Here is a 15283-nt window from a genome sequence, read left to right on the forward strand (position 1 = left end):
AGAGCAGCACACAGAAACGCCGTTTACCTTCCCGCCGGAGCGGTACCTATTTATCTACTTGCACTTTGATGTGCTTTCGAACTGCTAGGTTGGCAGGAGCAGGGACTGAGCAACGGGAACTCACCCCATTGTGGATATTCGAAACGCCGACCTTCTGACCAGCAAGTCCTAGGCTCTGTGGTTTAGACCACAGTGCCACCCAACAATGCTACAAATATTATTCCTGAATGTATCCTTTCGACGACAGCTAGATACTTAGCTTTATAAATTCATAGAAAATCCATACTTTAACCGACTCTCCTCATTCCGATGCCATTTAACCCTTAAAGAAAGGTGAATTTGGGCTCTACCTCCCTCAGTGAACCAAGAAGCAGGAAGTCCCATAGGCAGCAGGAACAGGGCATCCCGCCATAATTCCCCAAGTGTGAGAGCACAGACACGGCCCCCCACCCAGGGAGTGACCGGGGGGCAACACTGGACATCAGCAGAGTCAGTTGGGCAAGTCAGGTGTTCTGAAAGCCCATCTCTAGACAAGTCCCTGAGGGTAAGGAGATGTCAAGAGTTTTTATTGTTCTTTGGGCGATGGGTACTTAAGAGGTGTTTGGAAAGGTGTCTGATAAAGGGACCTAATGTTGAACTTGTGTAACTCTTGTATAGGTAAAGGTAAAGGGACCCCTGACTGTTAGGTCCAGTCACGGACGACTCTGGGGTTGCGGCGCTCATCTCACTTTACTGGCCGAGGGAGCCGGCCGTGGGAGCTGACCACAGCTAGTCATGTGGCCAGCATGACTAAGCCGCTTCTGGCGAACCAGAGCAGCGCATGGAAACGCCGTTTACCTTCCCACCGGAGTGGTACCTATTTATCTACTTGCACTTTGACGTGCTTTCGAACTGCTAGGTTGGCAGGAGCTGGGACCGAGCAACGGGAGCTCATCCCGTCAAGGTCGAACCGCCGACCTTCTGATCGGCAAGTCCTAGGCTCTGTGGTTTAACCCACAGCGCCACCCGCGTCCCTAACCCTTGTATACCCCTCCCCATTTGTGACATGCCAGTGATGCAGTGATGATGTATCAGTGATGCTGCTCACAGTGTATTCTGGGGGAAAGAGGGAAATTTTAAAAGTCGGTGTCACCCGATGCTCAAGGTTCTGACTCCTGTGGGCAGGGGCGTCTTACTCATAAAGGCTAGTGGCGCGGGGTGCCAGGGCGCCACGTTCTGGAGGGCGCCAGGGAAGAGGTGGAGGCTCACCGCCCTCGCCCGCCTCTACTCCCCTCCTCCCTGGTTTGCCGGAATCAAGAGAGGCACAAAGAGAGTGGAGAAGTTAGCTTCACACAGACATAGTCTCCGATTGCTTGGGGAAAAACCCTGGAGAGGAGGGGACTTAGGCAGCTGTGGGGAGGTGGGGACCTTCATTCTCCACAACTGCTTCATGGGGGCCAGACAAGGCCAGATTTAGGTTTGATGAGGCCCTCCGCTACTGAAGGTTATGGGGCCTTTATATGTCCAGCTGTCAACAACAAATTGTCGCTGGTTTTTATGTTGAATATATGTTCATACCCTTGGCCTATGCTGCCTGATCATCAGTCTACAAGCACTCTTTAATATTAGATAACAGGCACAACAGCTTGACCAACATTCAACTGTGCTGCACTGCAGTCTGCAGCTGCATGCTACATGTTGCCATGCAAACAGTCCATGCAGAATGTAGGCACCCTATATATAGAAAGGAGCGAACCAGTGATATTTTAGGGAGCAGGCTAGCAGACAGAGCCCATGACTTACATCATAGGAGCCTACACAACACAAAACACTGTTGCTGCATGTAGGTTTTATTTTATTTGTTTTTTTATCTTATATTTTGGAAATGTACATCCAGGGTTTTTCTTTCTTTTAAAAATTTTTGGGGGCCCCAAGAGAGTGGGGTCCTAAGCTATAGTTTGTTTAGCTTATATGTAAATCCAGCACTGGGGCCAGACCTACCAGAGATGAGTTGCTGCACTCATTAGGCATGGCACTCCTGTGCAAATCCTTTTTTTTCCCTAATAAAGAGTTAATTCCTCTTGCCTTATGTGATTGATTGTTGGTTTCACAGACTGCCTTCCTAGAGACACCACTTCTCTGAAACCTTGAAAGCTTCTGATCCATACAAACAAACAAACAAACAAACAAACAAACAAACAAAGTTTCTCATCATTCTCTCCCATCATTCACACGAGTGCTTCGGACTTCCAGAGACAGGCTTCCCAGCAAAGGTGCGGAAATTGAGGCCTGTGGGTCTAATGCAAAAACTGGCCCCAGATAGCACGGGATGACAAGGCTGAATTGCTAGCATTCGTCCAAGTGGCGACACTTCACTTGTATTTGAGAAGGTCCCAGTCTTGCATATATTAGCAGGTAGCCAGGAGATATTCCCCCCCCCCAGACCCCAAACTTTCTCTGTTCATCTCTTCTCACCCCATAACTAATTGATTGCAGACAGGTTCTTAGAGGGATCACTGACTTCCATCAGAAGTCAATTATAAGACAGTAACTTCCTTTCCCCCCTTTTGCTGGAAAGGAATTGAATTCACAGCAAGGGGTCTTTGAGTGCCAAGAGCGAAGAACCCAGCTCTCTTTTCACGCTCAGGTTGCTAAACCGCTTACTTCTGCAATCAGGCTACTGTTTCCAAAGGCTTCCCTTCTCCACCCCCAACTTTCATTAGCAGGTGAACTGCTTGCATTTAATTCTACCCTCTCTCTCTCTCTCTCTCTCTGTGTGTGTGTGGTGGCTTGTCTGTATTTTTTTAAAACGCAGCCCTGCAAAAGTCTAGCTTTCTATTTATTCTGCACAGCCTGACTCAAGAAAGAGCAAAGTGGGCAACTTGGACTAATTATAAGTTCTGAAGTTCCCTGGGTCTTCTGAGCAGAGAGTTCTACATTTTTTGTCCCGAATGGCTTCTTCACGCAGAAGGGAGGCCTTTTGAAATTGCTCTTGCTTTGGCAAACTGAGCCACAGCTGTCAACTTACAGATTTGAAAATAGGACCAGCAGCCTCGAAAAAAGGGATCAGAAGCCAAAATAAGGGATCAACAATTACTTTGATAAAATACATATTTTGTTGCATGCAAATGGCTTTAGATACCTATTTTACCATATAGTATATATTCAACACAAAAAACAGCAACAATTTGTTGTTGACAAAGGACAGCTGGACATAGAAAGGGCCCCATTACCTTCAGTAGTTTATTTAAGGGACATCATCAATAAGGGACAGCAGCGGGACATGGCGCTGGGATAAGGGACTGTCCCGCCAAATAAGGGACGCTTGACAGCTATGAACCGAGCTGTCAGCTCCATGTGGCCTGACTCTATGCCTTCAAGAGACATTGCTGGTGACAGCTGATCTCATGTGGGGGCTGAACTGTGGCAGGGGTAGGCAAACTAAGGCCTGGGGGCCAGATGCGGCCCAATCGCCTTCTCAATCCAGCCTGTGGACGGTCTGGGAATCAGCGTGTTTTTACATGAGTAGAATGTGTGCTTTTATTTAAAATGCATCTCTGGGTTATTTGTGGGGCATAGGAATTCGTTCACCCCCCCAAAAAAAAATATAGTCTGGCCCCCCACAAGGTCTGAGGGACAGTGGACCGGCCCCCTGCTGACCCCTGCTCTAACCACTGCACCATGCTAGCAGAGAGCCTCTGCCTTCTGCAGTGCCCTTGGAGTGAGATTCAAGGTTGCACCCATTGTGTGTGTGTGTGTGTGTGTGTGTGTGTGTGTGTGTGGCTGGTGGCAAAATTGGCATTTCCCTGAAATGAGGTGGCTGACTAAATGAATCTTAATGACCTGTCCACTGCATTTTCTTAATGGGCAGGAGATGGTTTGCCAGCACCGTGTGGAGTCCAGCCGAGACAGCTGACGCTGGCTTCGCTCCTTGGTTTGCTAATTCATTCATTCAGGCATGCTTGCTTTCATTCATTCATTCCAATCCACAAACCGTCCGGCCGTGACAGTATCAGCTGTGGAAAGGAAGCCCTCCAAGGTCAAAGGCATAAGAGTGCACTGAACTTCCTATAATTTTGAGGCGAAGGATCCTGTCCGTGCCTTAATTTCAGAGAAGCCCTCTTTGGTCGTTTGGCAACCAGAATGATCAAGGAGATGGAGGGACTCCTCTGTGGGGGAATAAAAGATTGCAGTATTTGGGACTTTTAAATTTACATCATAGGATGTGGCTGGATGGTTATGTGGGAGCCGGTTGAAGTTAAATCCTTCGAAGACAGAGGTCCTGTGGCTGGGACGGGACGATATGGGATTGGGGGGGCAACTCCCATCTCTTGCGGGGGCGCAATTAGTGCTAGCACCGTCCGTTAAGAGTTTGGGTGTAATCTTCGACACCTCCCTTTCCATGGAGGTGCAGATTGCAGCTATAACAAAGGCAGCATTTTTTCATCTCCGCCAAGCTAAGCAGTTGGCTCCTTACCTCTCTCGCCCTGACCTAGCCACTGTGATCCACGCAACGGTCACCTCCAGACTGGATTATTGTAACTCACTCTACGTGGGGCTGCCCTTGAGACTGACCCAGAAACTCGAGTGGATGCAGAATGCCGCGGCGAGACTCCTTACGGGGTCTTCGCTGCGAGATCACATTCATCCGGTGCTATACCAGCTGCACTGGCTCCCGGTGGAGTACAGGATCAGATTTAAGGTGCTGGTTTTAACCTTTAAAGCCCTATACGGCCTAGGACCCTCATACCTACGGGACCACCTCTCCTGGTATGTCCCACGGAGGACCTTACGGTCTTCAAACAAAAACATCTGGGAGATCCCAGGCCACAGGGAGATTAGGCTGGCCTCAACCAGAGCCAGGGCTTTTTCGGCTGTGGCCCCGATCTGGTGGAACGCTCTGTCCCAAGAGACTAGGGCCCTGCGGGACTTGACATCTTTCCGCAGGGCCTGCAAAACGGAGCTGTTCCACCAGGCCTTTGGCCAAGGCACAGTCTGACCCCCTCCTTTGGTAATCCTCACAGAACTCTAGCCCAATGGTTGCCATTAATTTGATTTGAACTGATTTTATAATGAAATTGATTTTAGAATGCTGTATTATTTTACTGTTGTTAGCCGCTCTGAGCCCGGCTTCAGCTGGGGAGGGCGGGATATAAATACAATTTTTTTATTATTATTAGGAGTTTATAAAACCATGCATGACATTGAGAAAGTGGATAATTTTTTCTCCCTTTCTCATAACACTGGAAGTCGTGGACATTTGATGAAGCGGAATGTTGGACAATTCTTGACAGATACAGTAGAAGAAAGGACTTCTTTATAGAATCAGAGAATTGTAGAATCAGAGAATTGCAGAGTCCTCTAGAGTCCTCTAGTCCAGCCCCCAAGGGCTGGCCTGGGGCACAGGACCACATAGCACCAAGATATCTGGAAGGGACCAGACGGAGAAAGACCTCTTCTAGAGTCACTTTCTGTTTCAGAGATGCTTCACAGGAATTGGGGGGGGGGGAGATATCCTAAAATAAGCTTATTGTGCAGGCAGGGGCAAATCGGCCGGGCTGGAACACACTTCCAAGGTGGGCTCAGATGGTGACCTAGATGGATGCCTTGGCGATGATCTTTCTTTAGGGCCCCACTCAATGAGAAATGGAGCCAGGGCAGGGAATGGCTGGGACATAAATTCTCATCAAATGGGAAGGAGCAAGCGCCAGAAGCGGGAGACGGAGAGGGAAGGAGAAAAAGCCCATTGCAAAAAGTGTCGCTGTTGATCAGCCAAGGAGAGAGAAAAAGCGTGGAGATGAGAACGGTATTTACCTCTTCCTTTGAAACCTGGTTTTGAGCTGCCAGGACTGGAGCTTAGAAGGCGGCCCAAAATCATTGCTGGCATATCAAGAACAGGCTGGCCCTAGCATTGGGCAGAGTGAGGCAGGGGCCTCAGGTGGCCTCTGTTAAGGATAGGGGCAGGTGAATCTGTCAGTTTTGGTCCCTTTTTTCCAATCTTATGTTGAGTTCTCCACATTTCCACATGATGTTGGGAGGGTGGCACAGGGACATGGGTGGCACTGTGGGTTAAACCACAGAGCCTAGGACTTGCCGATCAGAAGGTCGGCGGTTTGAATCCCCGCAACGGGGTGAGCTCCCGTTGCTCAGTCCCTGGTCCTGCCAACCTAGCAGTTTGAAAGCACGTCAAAGTGCAAGTAGCTAAGTAGGTACCGCTCCGGCGGGAAGGTAAACGGCGTTTCCGTGCGCTGCTCTGGTTCGCCAGAAGCGGCTTAGTCATGCTGGCCACATGATCTGGAAGCTGTACGCCGGCTCCCTCGGCCAGTAAAGCAAGATGAGCGCCTCAACCCCAGAATCAGCCACGACTGGACCTAATGGTCAGGGGTCCCTTTACCTTTACAGTGGTACCTTGGGTTACATATGCTTCAGGTTACATGCTCTTCAGGTTACAGACTCCGCTAACCCAGAAATAGTGCTTCAGGTTAAGAACTTTGTTTCAGGATGAGAACAAAAATCGTGCTCCGGCGGCACGGCAGCAGCAGGAGGCCCCATTAGCTAAAGTGGTGCTTCAGGTTAAGAACAGTTTCAGGTTAAGAACAGACCTCTGGAACGAATTAAGTACTTAACCCGAGGTCACCACTGTACCTTTACTAAAAATTCACCAGCACTTCAGTGCAAATGCATGCAATACTGCCTAATATACGCATTTTTGCAAAGCAATGTCCCCTAATTTGTTCTTTATTACACTACTTGGCTGGAGAAACTCATTGCAAAATTCAGAGAAGTGCAAATTTCAAAGGATGTGCATTGGTTCACAAATGATGGATCAGGTAGGTTTGCCTTGCACTGTGTGCCATATGACCCAAGCCCGCCGCTGCTTGGACTACTCACCAGAAGGCTGAAGTCATCTTGCTGGTGGCTGTACAAATGTCTGTGGCAGTTCAGACAATCTCTCCGGCAGTCGCTGAGGGCGTAAGCAAGCAGACAGAATGACAAGATGTTCCAAAGGAGGATCCTCATGGTGTCAGCTCTCAAAAACCTGCAAAAAGGAACCAGGGAGAGTGGAATGGTCAAAAGATGGAACTGTCCTTGCCCGTTCTTTGACTCTGGGTCACTAGAAGTGGAAGAAAACTCCAACCCAGTAGGTTTTTGTGTCATTCTCACTAGTCCTGCAGTATTGCCTCCCCACAGAGGTTCATGCTTAATAAATAAATAAATAAATAAATAAATAAATAAATAAATAATAATAATAGTAAATTTTATTTATACCCCATCCTCCCCAGCCAAGACCGGGCTCAGGGTGGCTAACACCAGGTATAAAAATAATTGATTGAAATACAGCTTAAAAAACAAGATTAAAATACAACATTAAAACATTAAAATGCAATCTCATTTCAGTGGAAACTCAATCAAAAACTTTTTGGGGGATAAAAACGTCAAGTCTTCACCAAGGCTAAATTTCCAGACTGGTCCTACATGGGCCAGAAAAAAGCCAGGGAAGTCCCCAAATAGGAGTTCCATCACAGAAGGAGAAAGGAAAAAAGAAGAGGGGGAGGTAATCAAATTGATTCCAAGCCAAAGGCCAGGCAGAACAACTCTGTCTTACAGGCCCTGCGGAAATAAATCAGATCCCACAGGGCCCTGGTCTCATGAGACAAAGAGTTCCACCAGGCCAGGGCCAGTGTTGAAAAGGCCCTGGCTCTGGTTGAGGCTAATCTGTAAGCGGGCATATGCTTACAATCAAGAAGCATATAAATTCAAAGGATTTGCAGATAAGGTGGGTTCTGAAGAGGGATTTAAGGACAACACAGGAGACGGCAGGGCCACGGCTGCAAGAACATGTCCACTTCCTACTGAGCCAAGTTCAAGGCTCTTGCATTCATTTACAAAGCCCTGAACAACTTAGGTCCAGGGTACCCGGGGTGACCTGACCCTTACATCCCGGTAGCAGCAGAACATATGCCCGCACTGCCTAGGACGGCCGCACTCCCGAGGGGTGTGTGGCGCGGAGGGTGTTTTGATATTTTCACCCCCTCCCATTGCAAGAATCTCCTGATCTGATGATTTGAGAAAGGAGGGGGCGGGAACTGCTCTTCTACTCTTCTGCTCCTGCCTGACTGCCTGACTTTCAAAGAATTGATTTTAGAATGAATTGATTTTAGAATGTATTTTAATTACCGTATTTTTTGCTCTATAAGACTCACTTTTTCCCTCCTAAAAAGTAAGGGGAAATGTGTGTGCGTCTTATGGAGCGAATGCAGGCTGCACAGCTATCCCAGAAGCCAGAACAGCAAGAGGGATTGCTGCTTTCGCTGCACAGCGATCCCTCTTGTTGTTCTGGCTTCTGAGATTCAGAATATTTTTTTTCTTGTTTTCCTCCTCCAAAAACTAGGTGCGTCTTGTGGTCTGGTGCGTCTTATAGAGCGAAAAATATGGCAATTGATTGTGATTTTATTGTGAAACTGTTACTTTTACTGTTGTTAGCCGCTCTGAGCCTGGCTTCGGTTGGGGAGGGCGGGATATAAATAAATTTATTATTATTATTATTATTATTATTATTATTATTATTATTATTAAGATTTTTTAAAGCGACACAACAGTATACAATTTTTAAAATATAAACAAATAAACAAATGAAAAAGAAACACGGGCAGCTTTCACAAGTTGTGTAGAAAGGTCTCTTGCAGCTGACTTATGAAGGTGACGGCGAGTGCCATTTTTCTAGAAAAAGGTTGGCCAGAGCTCAGCATGAACTTCTCCTTTGTTGTCTTAGAATGGCAATGGCGCCCACCTGAAAGGTGCCGGAACTGAGCTTCGGCTGGGGGGGGGAGCTCTGATGACGCCCTTCCCTCCATGCTGAAACAAACCCTAGCGTTGCTCACTGGTGTGATGGCTCAAGCAGAACCTGTGACGGTGCAGTTACTCATTAAGTAAATTAAGAGAATCGGACCCCGAGGCAGGAGGGTACTCGAAGCCTGTCACAATGCAGCGAGTCAGGCCGAGCGCAGCCAGGGATATGCTTGTTTCCCCGCCTCCTCCCTGCCTCTATTTGCGAAACTCCTGATCTGTGTTTCATCTCACGCAGGGCGAGATAGCTCCAAGGTTTGCTGGCAGATGGAACGAAGAATTATGCTTCCTGGCTGGAGGGGAGCTCTATTTGTGACGCGCTTGCAACCCTCGCCTACCTCGCCGGTGCCGGGAAAGCGATGTGAGCATTGCGTACAGTTGGCATGCTTCGGAAAGCAATGTGGCTTGCTCACCCCAAGGAGGAAAGGAAAAGGAAAAGGAAAGGCCATCTCTGACCCCGGGGAGGCTAGAGATTGTGGTCGTTGGTAGGTTAAATGTTGCAGCAGGCCTTGCAAAGCCACTTCCGCCCTACAGAGGAGATGGGGTTGCGGGCTTCACGACCCCACCACGCGCTTGGTGGCTGGAGCCCAGCCCACGCGATTGGGGGATTCCCGACCTCGTCACACCCTGGCCAGCCAATCGGCTGGCTCTGGGGGTGTGGCCTGCCCTATTTAATGCAGGACGCGGCTGGGGATCTCCCTCTTTCCCCACCTGCCAGCTGTTCCTGCTTTTTCCCACCCTCTTGCCCTATAAGGTTTCCGTTCCTTGACCTTGCTATGGACCTTGGTTGGTCGCCGTTGAGGGGCCTGGTTGGATTTTTTCCACTTGGCAAATTGGTACCAGCCACTTGGTTTTCGCCTGCCTCATAGCAAATTGCCACAACTTTCTGGGTATTGGCAGATAGGCATTGGCATTGCTCTGTAGATGGAAGAGGGGAGGTAGCGCCATCACCTGCCCCACATATTGAAGGGTAGTCCGATTAAGGATTCCGGGGGTCGTGGCCCTGTCTGAAGCCTAGGGAGGTGAGGGCCTAAGGCACGCCCCCTAGCGGTGACCCCGGGGAAGTTCCTAGTTGATGTGCATCACACAGGACTCCCCTACTGGTGGTTAACCCTTCCCGGACTTCAAGTGTATGGGCTGAAGTCGGATATAGTCAGTTAGGACCAATGCCTAAGCCAATACCGCTCATCACCTGCAACCAATAAAGGTGTGGCCTTATTTAGCCCATTAACCTTAATAATTGTGTCATGTGTCTTTATTTCCACTGGGGGTTGGTGGGAACTCGTCACGCAAGCCCTCAAGTCCAAACACCCTGATCGATGCAAGAAATCAAGCTATGAGAAGATCTGCTGAGAGGGTTCAACTCTCAGGAACTTTCTTGACACGAGGCTCATACTCTGCTTTTCCAGCTGCTTTCTCCCGGGAAACTTTTCTGCTGGATCAGAACAAACATCAGTCGGTTTTTCTGCGGGTTGAGGTTTGTTCTGATTCAGCAGTAAACAGTAGCTTTTCCCAGAGAAAGCAGCAGGACGAATGGAAAACCTCTCAGATCTGTGCTTTCTAGACATGGAACAAGTGGAATGTGGATGAGCCCATGGATGTTGAAACCTCAATTTCCCCCAAACGGAAAGCTTCCCAGAACTTGCGAGTCCCGCTTTGGTATTAAATTATGTGGAGTTTAACACTGTCAGAAAAAACAACAACTCGTAAGTTATGTGTTGCCAAAGGCTTGGAGGATCATGAAAGATTCTGTTCTGTTTGATGGGATTTTATCTTCCATACAACAAATGCAGATATGCAGGATTCTCTCTCCACAACAGTACAAGGTGAAATCTGGTTTTCCTCATGGTCTCAAGTACTCTACTTACCTGATTTAAGTATCTGCCTGATCTATTGTGCTGCTCTTTTGCATTTGCTTTGTTTGGCTTCAAGAAAACTATGATTCTACAAAAATAAAATTTTTGGGAGGGGAAATAAAGCAAGCGATAGAGTAGAGTGGGGAACTTCAGGCCTGGAGGCCAAGTGTGGCTCTCCAGACATCCCTATCTGGCCCTTGGACCCCTCCCATGGCCATACCCCTTTCCCAAGGCTGCAGCTTTGTGTCCTCCTTGAGCTCTCTTGCCTGGCTCGGATGTGTACACAAGAACAGTTCTGCTGGGTCAAGCCAATGCCTCATCTAGTGCAGCATTTGAGAATCACAGAATCAAAGAATTGTAGAGTTGGAAGAGACACATTGTAGAGTTGTAAGAGATTGTCTTCCATAAACACGGTTTTAACAATCAGTCCGTAAGTGACTGTGGAGGCCAATTCTGGATCCGCACATCCTTCCACAGTGGGGACATTGGTTCCCGGGCAAGAGTTGATCACGGTGTGGATTTGCCAAGCGTGCCTTCCTCTTAGCACATTTTTCCCTTGCGTCCTGAGTCTGAGCGTCTTCAGAGCCCAATTTTTTTAAATTTTTTAAAAACATTTAAGATTTGCCTTGAGACAGTCTTTAAACCTTTTTTTGTTGACCACCAGCACTATGCTTTCCATTTTTAAGTTCAGAATAGAGTAGTTGCTTTGGAAGACGATCATCAGGCATCCGCACAACATGATCAGTCCAATGAAGTTGATGTTGAAGAATCATTGCTTCAACACTGGTGATCTTTGCTTCTTCTAGTACACTGATATTAGTTCGCCTGTCTTCCCAAGTGATGTGTACAATTTTTCGGAGACACCATTTGTTATGTACTGAGTTGAATAGGATCCAAACTGCAGCAGTCTGATTGGTCCTAGAACAATAGGATTCAGAATGCTGCAGTCTGATTGGTCCTAGAACAATGCAGCAGTATGATTGGTTGGCAGGAACCACCCAATCATGCTCCAGATAGAAGTGAATCCACAACTTGATTGGCTTACAGTAGAATTCCGGAATTAGCCAATCATGTGCAGCCCATTGTGTAAATAATGTATATAAAGCAGATACTTTGAGGGGACTTTCATTCATTCATTCCTCCTCACCACTATGAGCTGAATAAAGAGCATGAAATCACTTTGTGACTCTGAGTATATTTCACCATTGATGGAATCTTTCGAGGATTTGGAGATGGCATTTATAAGTGGTCCATGTTTCACAAGCGTATAGTAAGGTTGGTAGTACAATAGCTTTGTAAAAAAGCATTTTTGGTTTCTCTGCGAATGTCCCGGTCCTCAAACTCTCTGCACTTCAATCGGGAGAAAGCCATGCTGGATTTTAGATCATTGTTGGCCCTTGTGGAAAGAAGTACTTTCTTTCCTCTGTCTTCTGCATGTTTCCTTAGAAGTAAGCTCCTCTTTACTCAACAAGCCTTACTCCCCGCAGTGCACAAAAGTGTGCTCAGGGCTGCAGCTATTGTTGTTTTTCAAGAATTCCACCACGCCTTTCAATATACAACTCTCAAAGCAATTCACAATTAAAACAGCAAAATAAATAGGGGAAACAAAAGCAGTTCAGTAGCAACAAGGCCCCCAGGCCCTTTTGAATTCTACAAGCTGCTGAGAGGCACTAAAAAGCAGAGCCCTCAAACACTCATGACAGTAAAATGTTTTTACTAGGCACCTGAAGATCAGTTACCATATTTTTCGTCCCATAGGACGCTCCGTCCCATAGGACGCACCTAGCTTTTTGGGGGGGAAATAAAGGAAAATTTTTTTTCCTTTATTTCCCCCCCAAAAAGCAGGTTGGAGAAACCGAACCAGGTCGAGGAACAGTGGGATGGCGGCGCTGCGCCTCCCTGCTGTCCCCCGAGCTTGTGGGGCTGGCCGATGTCTGCCCAGCGCGAGGGGCGCTCTGCTTCAGGGTGCCCTGCGCGCCAGGCGGCAGGCTGCTATCCGCAGTGTGGGGAGCCCTGCGGCGAACTCCTGCAGGGCTCCCCATGCTGCGGATGTGTTCCCGAAGCGCCGGGCGCCCTGAAAGCAGAGCACCCGATGCTCCAGGAAGCAGGCTGCTATCCGCAGCCTAGACATCCCTGCGGGACCTCCCACAGGGCTGCCTAGGCTGTGGATGTGTTCCCAAAGTGCCGGGCGCTCTGCTTTCAGACATCTGCGGATGTCTTCCTGAAGCCTGGAGAGTGAGAGGGGTCGGTGCGCACCGACCCCTCTCGCTCTCCAAGCTTCAGCGAAAGCCTGCATTCGCCCCATAGGACGCACCCAGATTTCCCCTTCGTTTTTGGAGGGGAAAAAGTGCGTCCTATAGGGCGAAAAATACAGTAGATTGGGTGCCATGTCAAGTACTGACTTCGAGGTCTCCCTGAAAGCATAATGCTGGTGGTCAACAAAAGAGGTTTAAAGGGCTGATCTGCTGAAAAGGGTCAAAAACATTGCTAAGATGGAGTTCCCACGAGTGAAAGGAAAATATGAAGAAGAGTCACGGAAGGGACATGGAAGAGACTTGAGGGCCTCGGATATAAGGATACCAGGTTAATGCGCTAGATTAATGGGACAAAAAGGACTGACAAAATCCGGGACTAGGAGGAAGGGACGCTGGATGAAGATTGGATTGTTTTATCTTTTTTCTTTTCTTTTTTCATTAGGACTGATTTAAAATAATTGATGAATGTTAGAAAAATGTTGAAATGGAACTATTTGGTTCTAGTAAAAATGTTTAAAGAATTAGGTTAATGATATGGTTATGAGAAGTTGATAAAAATAAGATTTAAGTTTTAAGGTTTGCTATAAGACAAGATGAAAATAGATTAAGGTAATGTAAGGACAAAATATTATGAACTATGGAAAGGATTTGCTGTGATAATTATTAACCAGGATACAAGAAAGGGGAGGAGGAGGAGGTCAAAGAAAGAAGGTAACGAAAGTTAAAAATTTGAGAATGATGGATGTATTTTTTTTTCTATTTTTCTGCTTTGTCTTTTTTTGTTTTTTCTTTTTTGTATAATTTAAAAAAAAATCTTTAATAAATATTATTTAAAAAAAAAAGAGGTTTAAAGACTGTCTCAAGGCAAATCTTTAAAAATGTAGTAAAAACACCAACAATTGGGAAACACTTGCCTGCGAGCATTCCAATTGGAGAACAGCCTTTACCAAAGGTGTCATGGGCTTTGAAGACACTCGAACTCAGGACGCAAGGGAGAAATGTGCCAAGAGGAAGGCACACTTGGCACATCCACACTGTGATCAACTCCCACCCGGAAACCAATGTCCCCACTGTGTAAGGACGTGTGGATCCAGAATTGGCCTCCACAGTCACTTATGGACTCATTGTTAAGACTGTGTTCATGGAAGACCATCTTGCTTCGCTATGAGTGATCGCCAAAGAAGAAGACATCACAGAGTTTTATTTTGTATACTGTCCTTCATCCGAAGATCTCAGGGCAGTTCACACAATAGCCCAGCATCCTGTTCTCACAGTTGCCAGCCAGAAGCCCATTATGGGGAACCCACAAGGAGGATTTGAACACAGGACAAACACTCTCTCCCCTCCTGTGGTTTCTCAGGCTCGGACTCAGAACCAGAGGAGTCTCACTCTGCACCAGATCCTTTGCCTCAGGCAGCATCTGAACCAAGTCTTGGACCTGATCCTGAAGAGTCCCAGTCTGCACAGATTCCCCTGCAACAAACACCAGCTGGGCTGAGTCAGGGGCCTGAGCCTGCCCTGGCTCCAGATGTGGGGATGACCTCGTTGCCTCCAGCTGGGCCATCACTTACAGCTGCTCCACTGCCGGTTGGGTCAGGGGAGGCTGAGGCGGCCTCTGGGTCTAGTAACCCACCGACGTTTCCTGAGCTGCAAAGACTCAGGTCTGAGAGAAGGAGAGACCTGAGTACTCGCAGGAGGAGTGCTTGCCTTCGGGCGAGACAGGGAGGTGAGTCGCCGGGGGATCAGGACCGGCCGCTACCCAACAGAGATAAAAGGCTGCTGGACCCCACCCCAGGTTGTGGGACCAACATTGCTGTTTGCTAGATCCTGCCTGAGATCCTGTACCTGTCCTCGCCTGGTTTCCTGCCTTCTGTCCTGCCTTGGCCCTGTTGGACTGACTCCCAGTGGAACCTTCAGATTCTGGACTGGACCTGGACTGCGTTTCTCGGGTTTACCCCTGGGCCCAGCACACTCTCCTTCATGGACTTCTTAAGGAAGTGACCCACCACTACCTCCTTCAAAGGGGAAGGCACTTCGTCCTCTTCCAGCGAAGCATTGCTTACTCTCTGGTTGCCCCCAGTCTGGCCACTATGGCTAGCTCTAAGAAGCCATGATGGACAGAGGTCAAGCGAAAGGTGGCCGGCTGCACTTCTTGACGCAGTTTGTCCACATCCTCAGACCACAATAATGGAAACTTATCCAATGTAGATGTGTTGCAGGGGGGTTGGACGAGATGACCCTCAGGTCCCTCTCCAGCTCTACAGTTCTATGATCCGATGGATCAGGAAGTGCCCACACCATCTGGAGGGAGCCAACTTGCAAAATTTCCTGCACAGACATATCTTT

The 15283-nt window shown here is 47.9% G+C and overlaps 1 protein-coding gene across 1 annotated transcript in view; it reads right to left on the bottom strand.

The window, feature by feature from the left end:
- LOC310759019 (uncharacterized protein) overlaps positions 1-15283 on the bottom strand; it is a 45319-nt gene that overhangs the window by 1552 nt on the left and 28484 nt on the right. Inside the window, exon 2 of the mRNA XM_083605778.1 lies at positions 6796-7018. Within this exon, the coding sequence (XP_083461904.1) occupies positions 6796-6999 (204 nt within the window). The 5' untranslated portion in view covers positions 7000-7018. The remainder of the gene's footprint in view (positions 1-6795; positions 7019-15283) is intronic.

The sequence above is a fragment of the Podarcis filfolensis genome (assembly GCF_964270895.1).
Source record: "Podarcis filfolensis genome assembly, chromosome: 3".
Lineage (NCBI taxonomy): Eukaryota > Metazoa > Chordata > Lepidosauria > Squamata > Lacertidae > Podarcis > Podarcis filfolensis.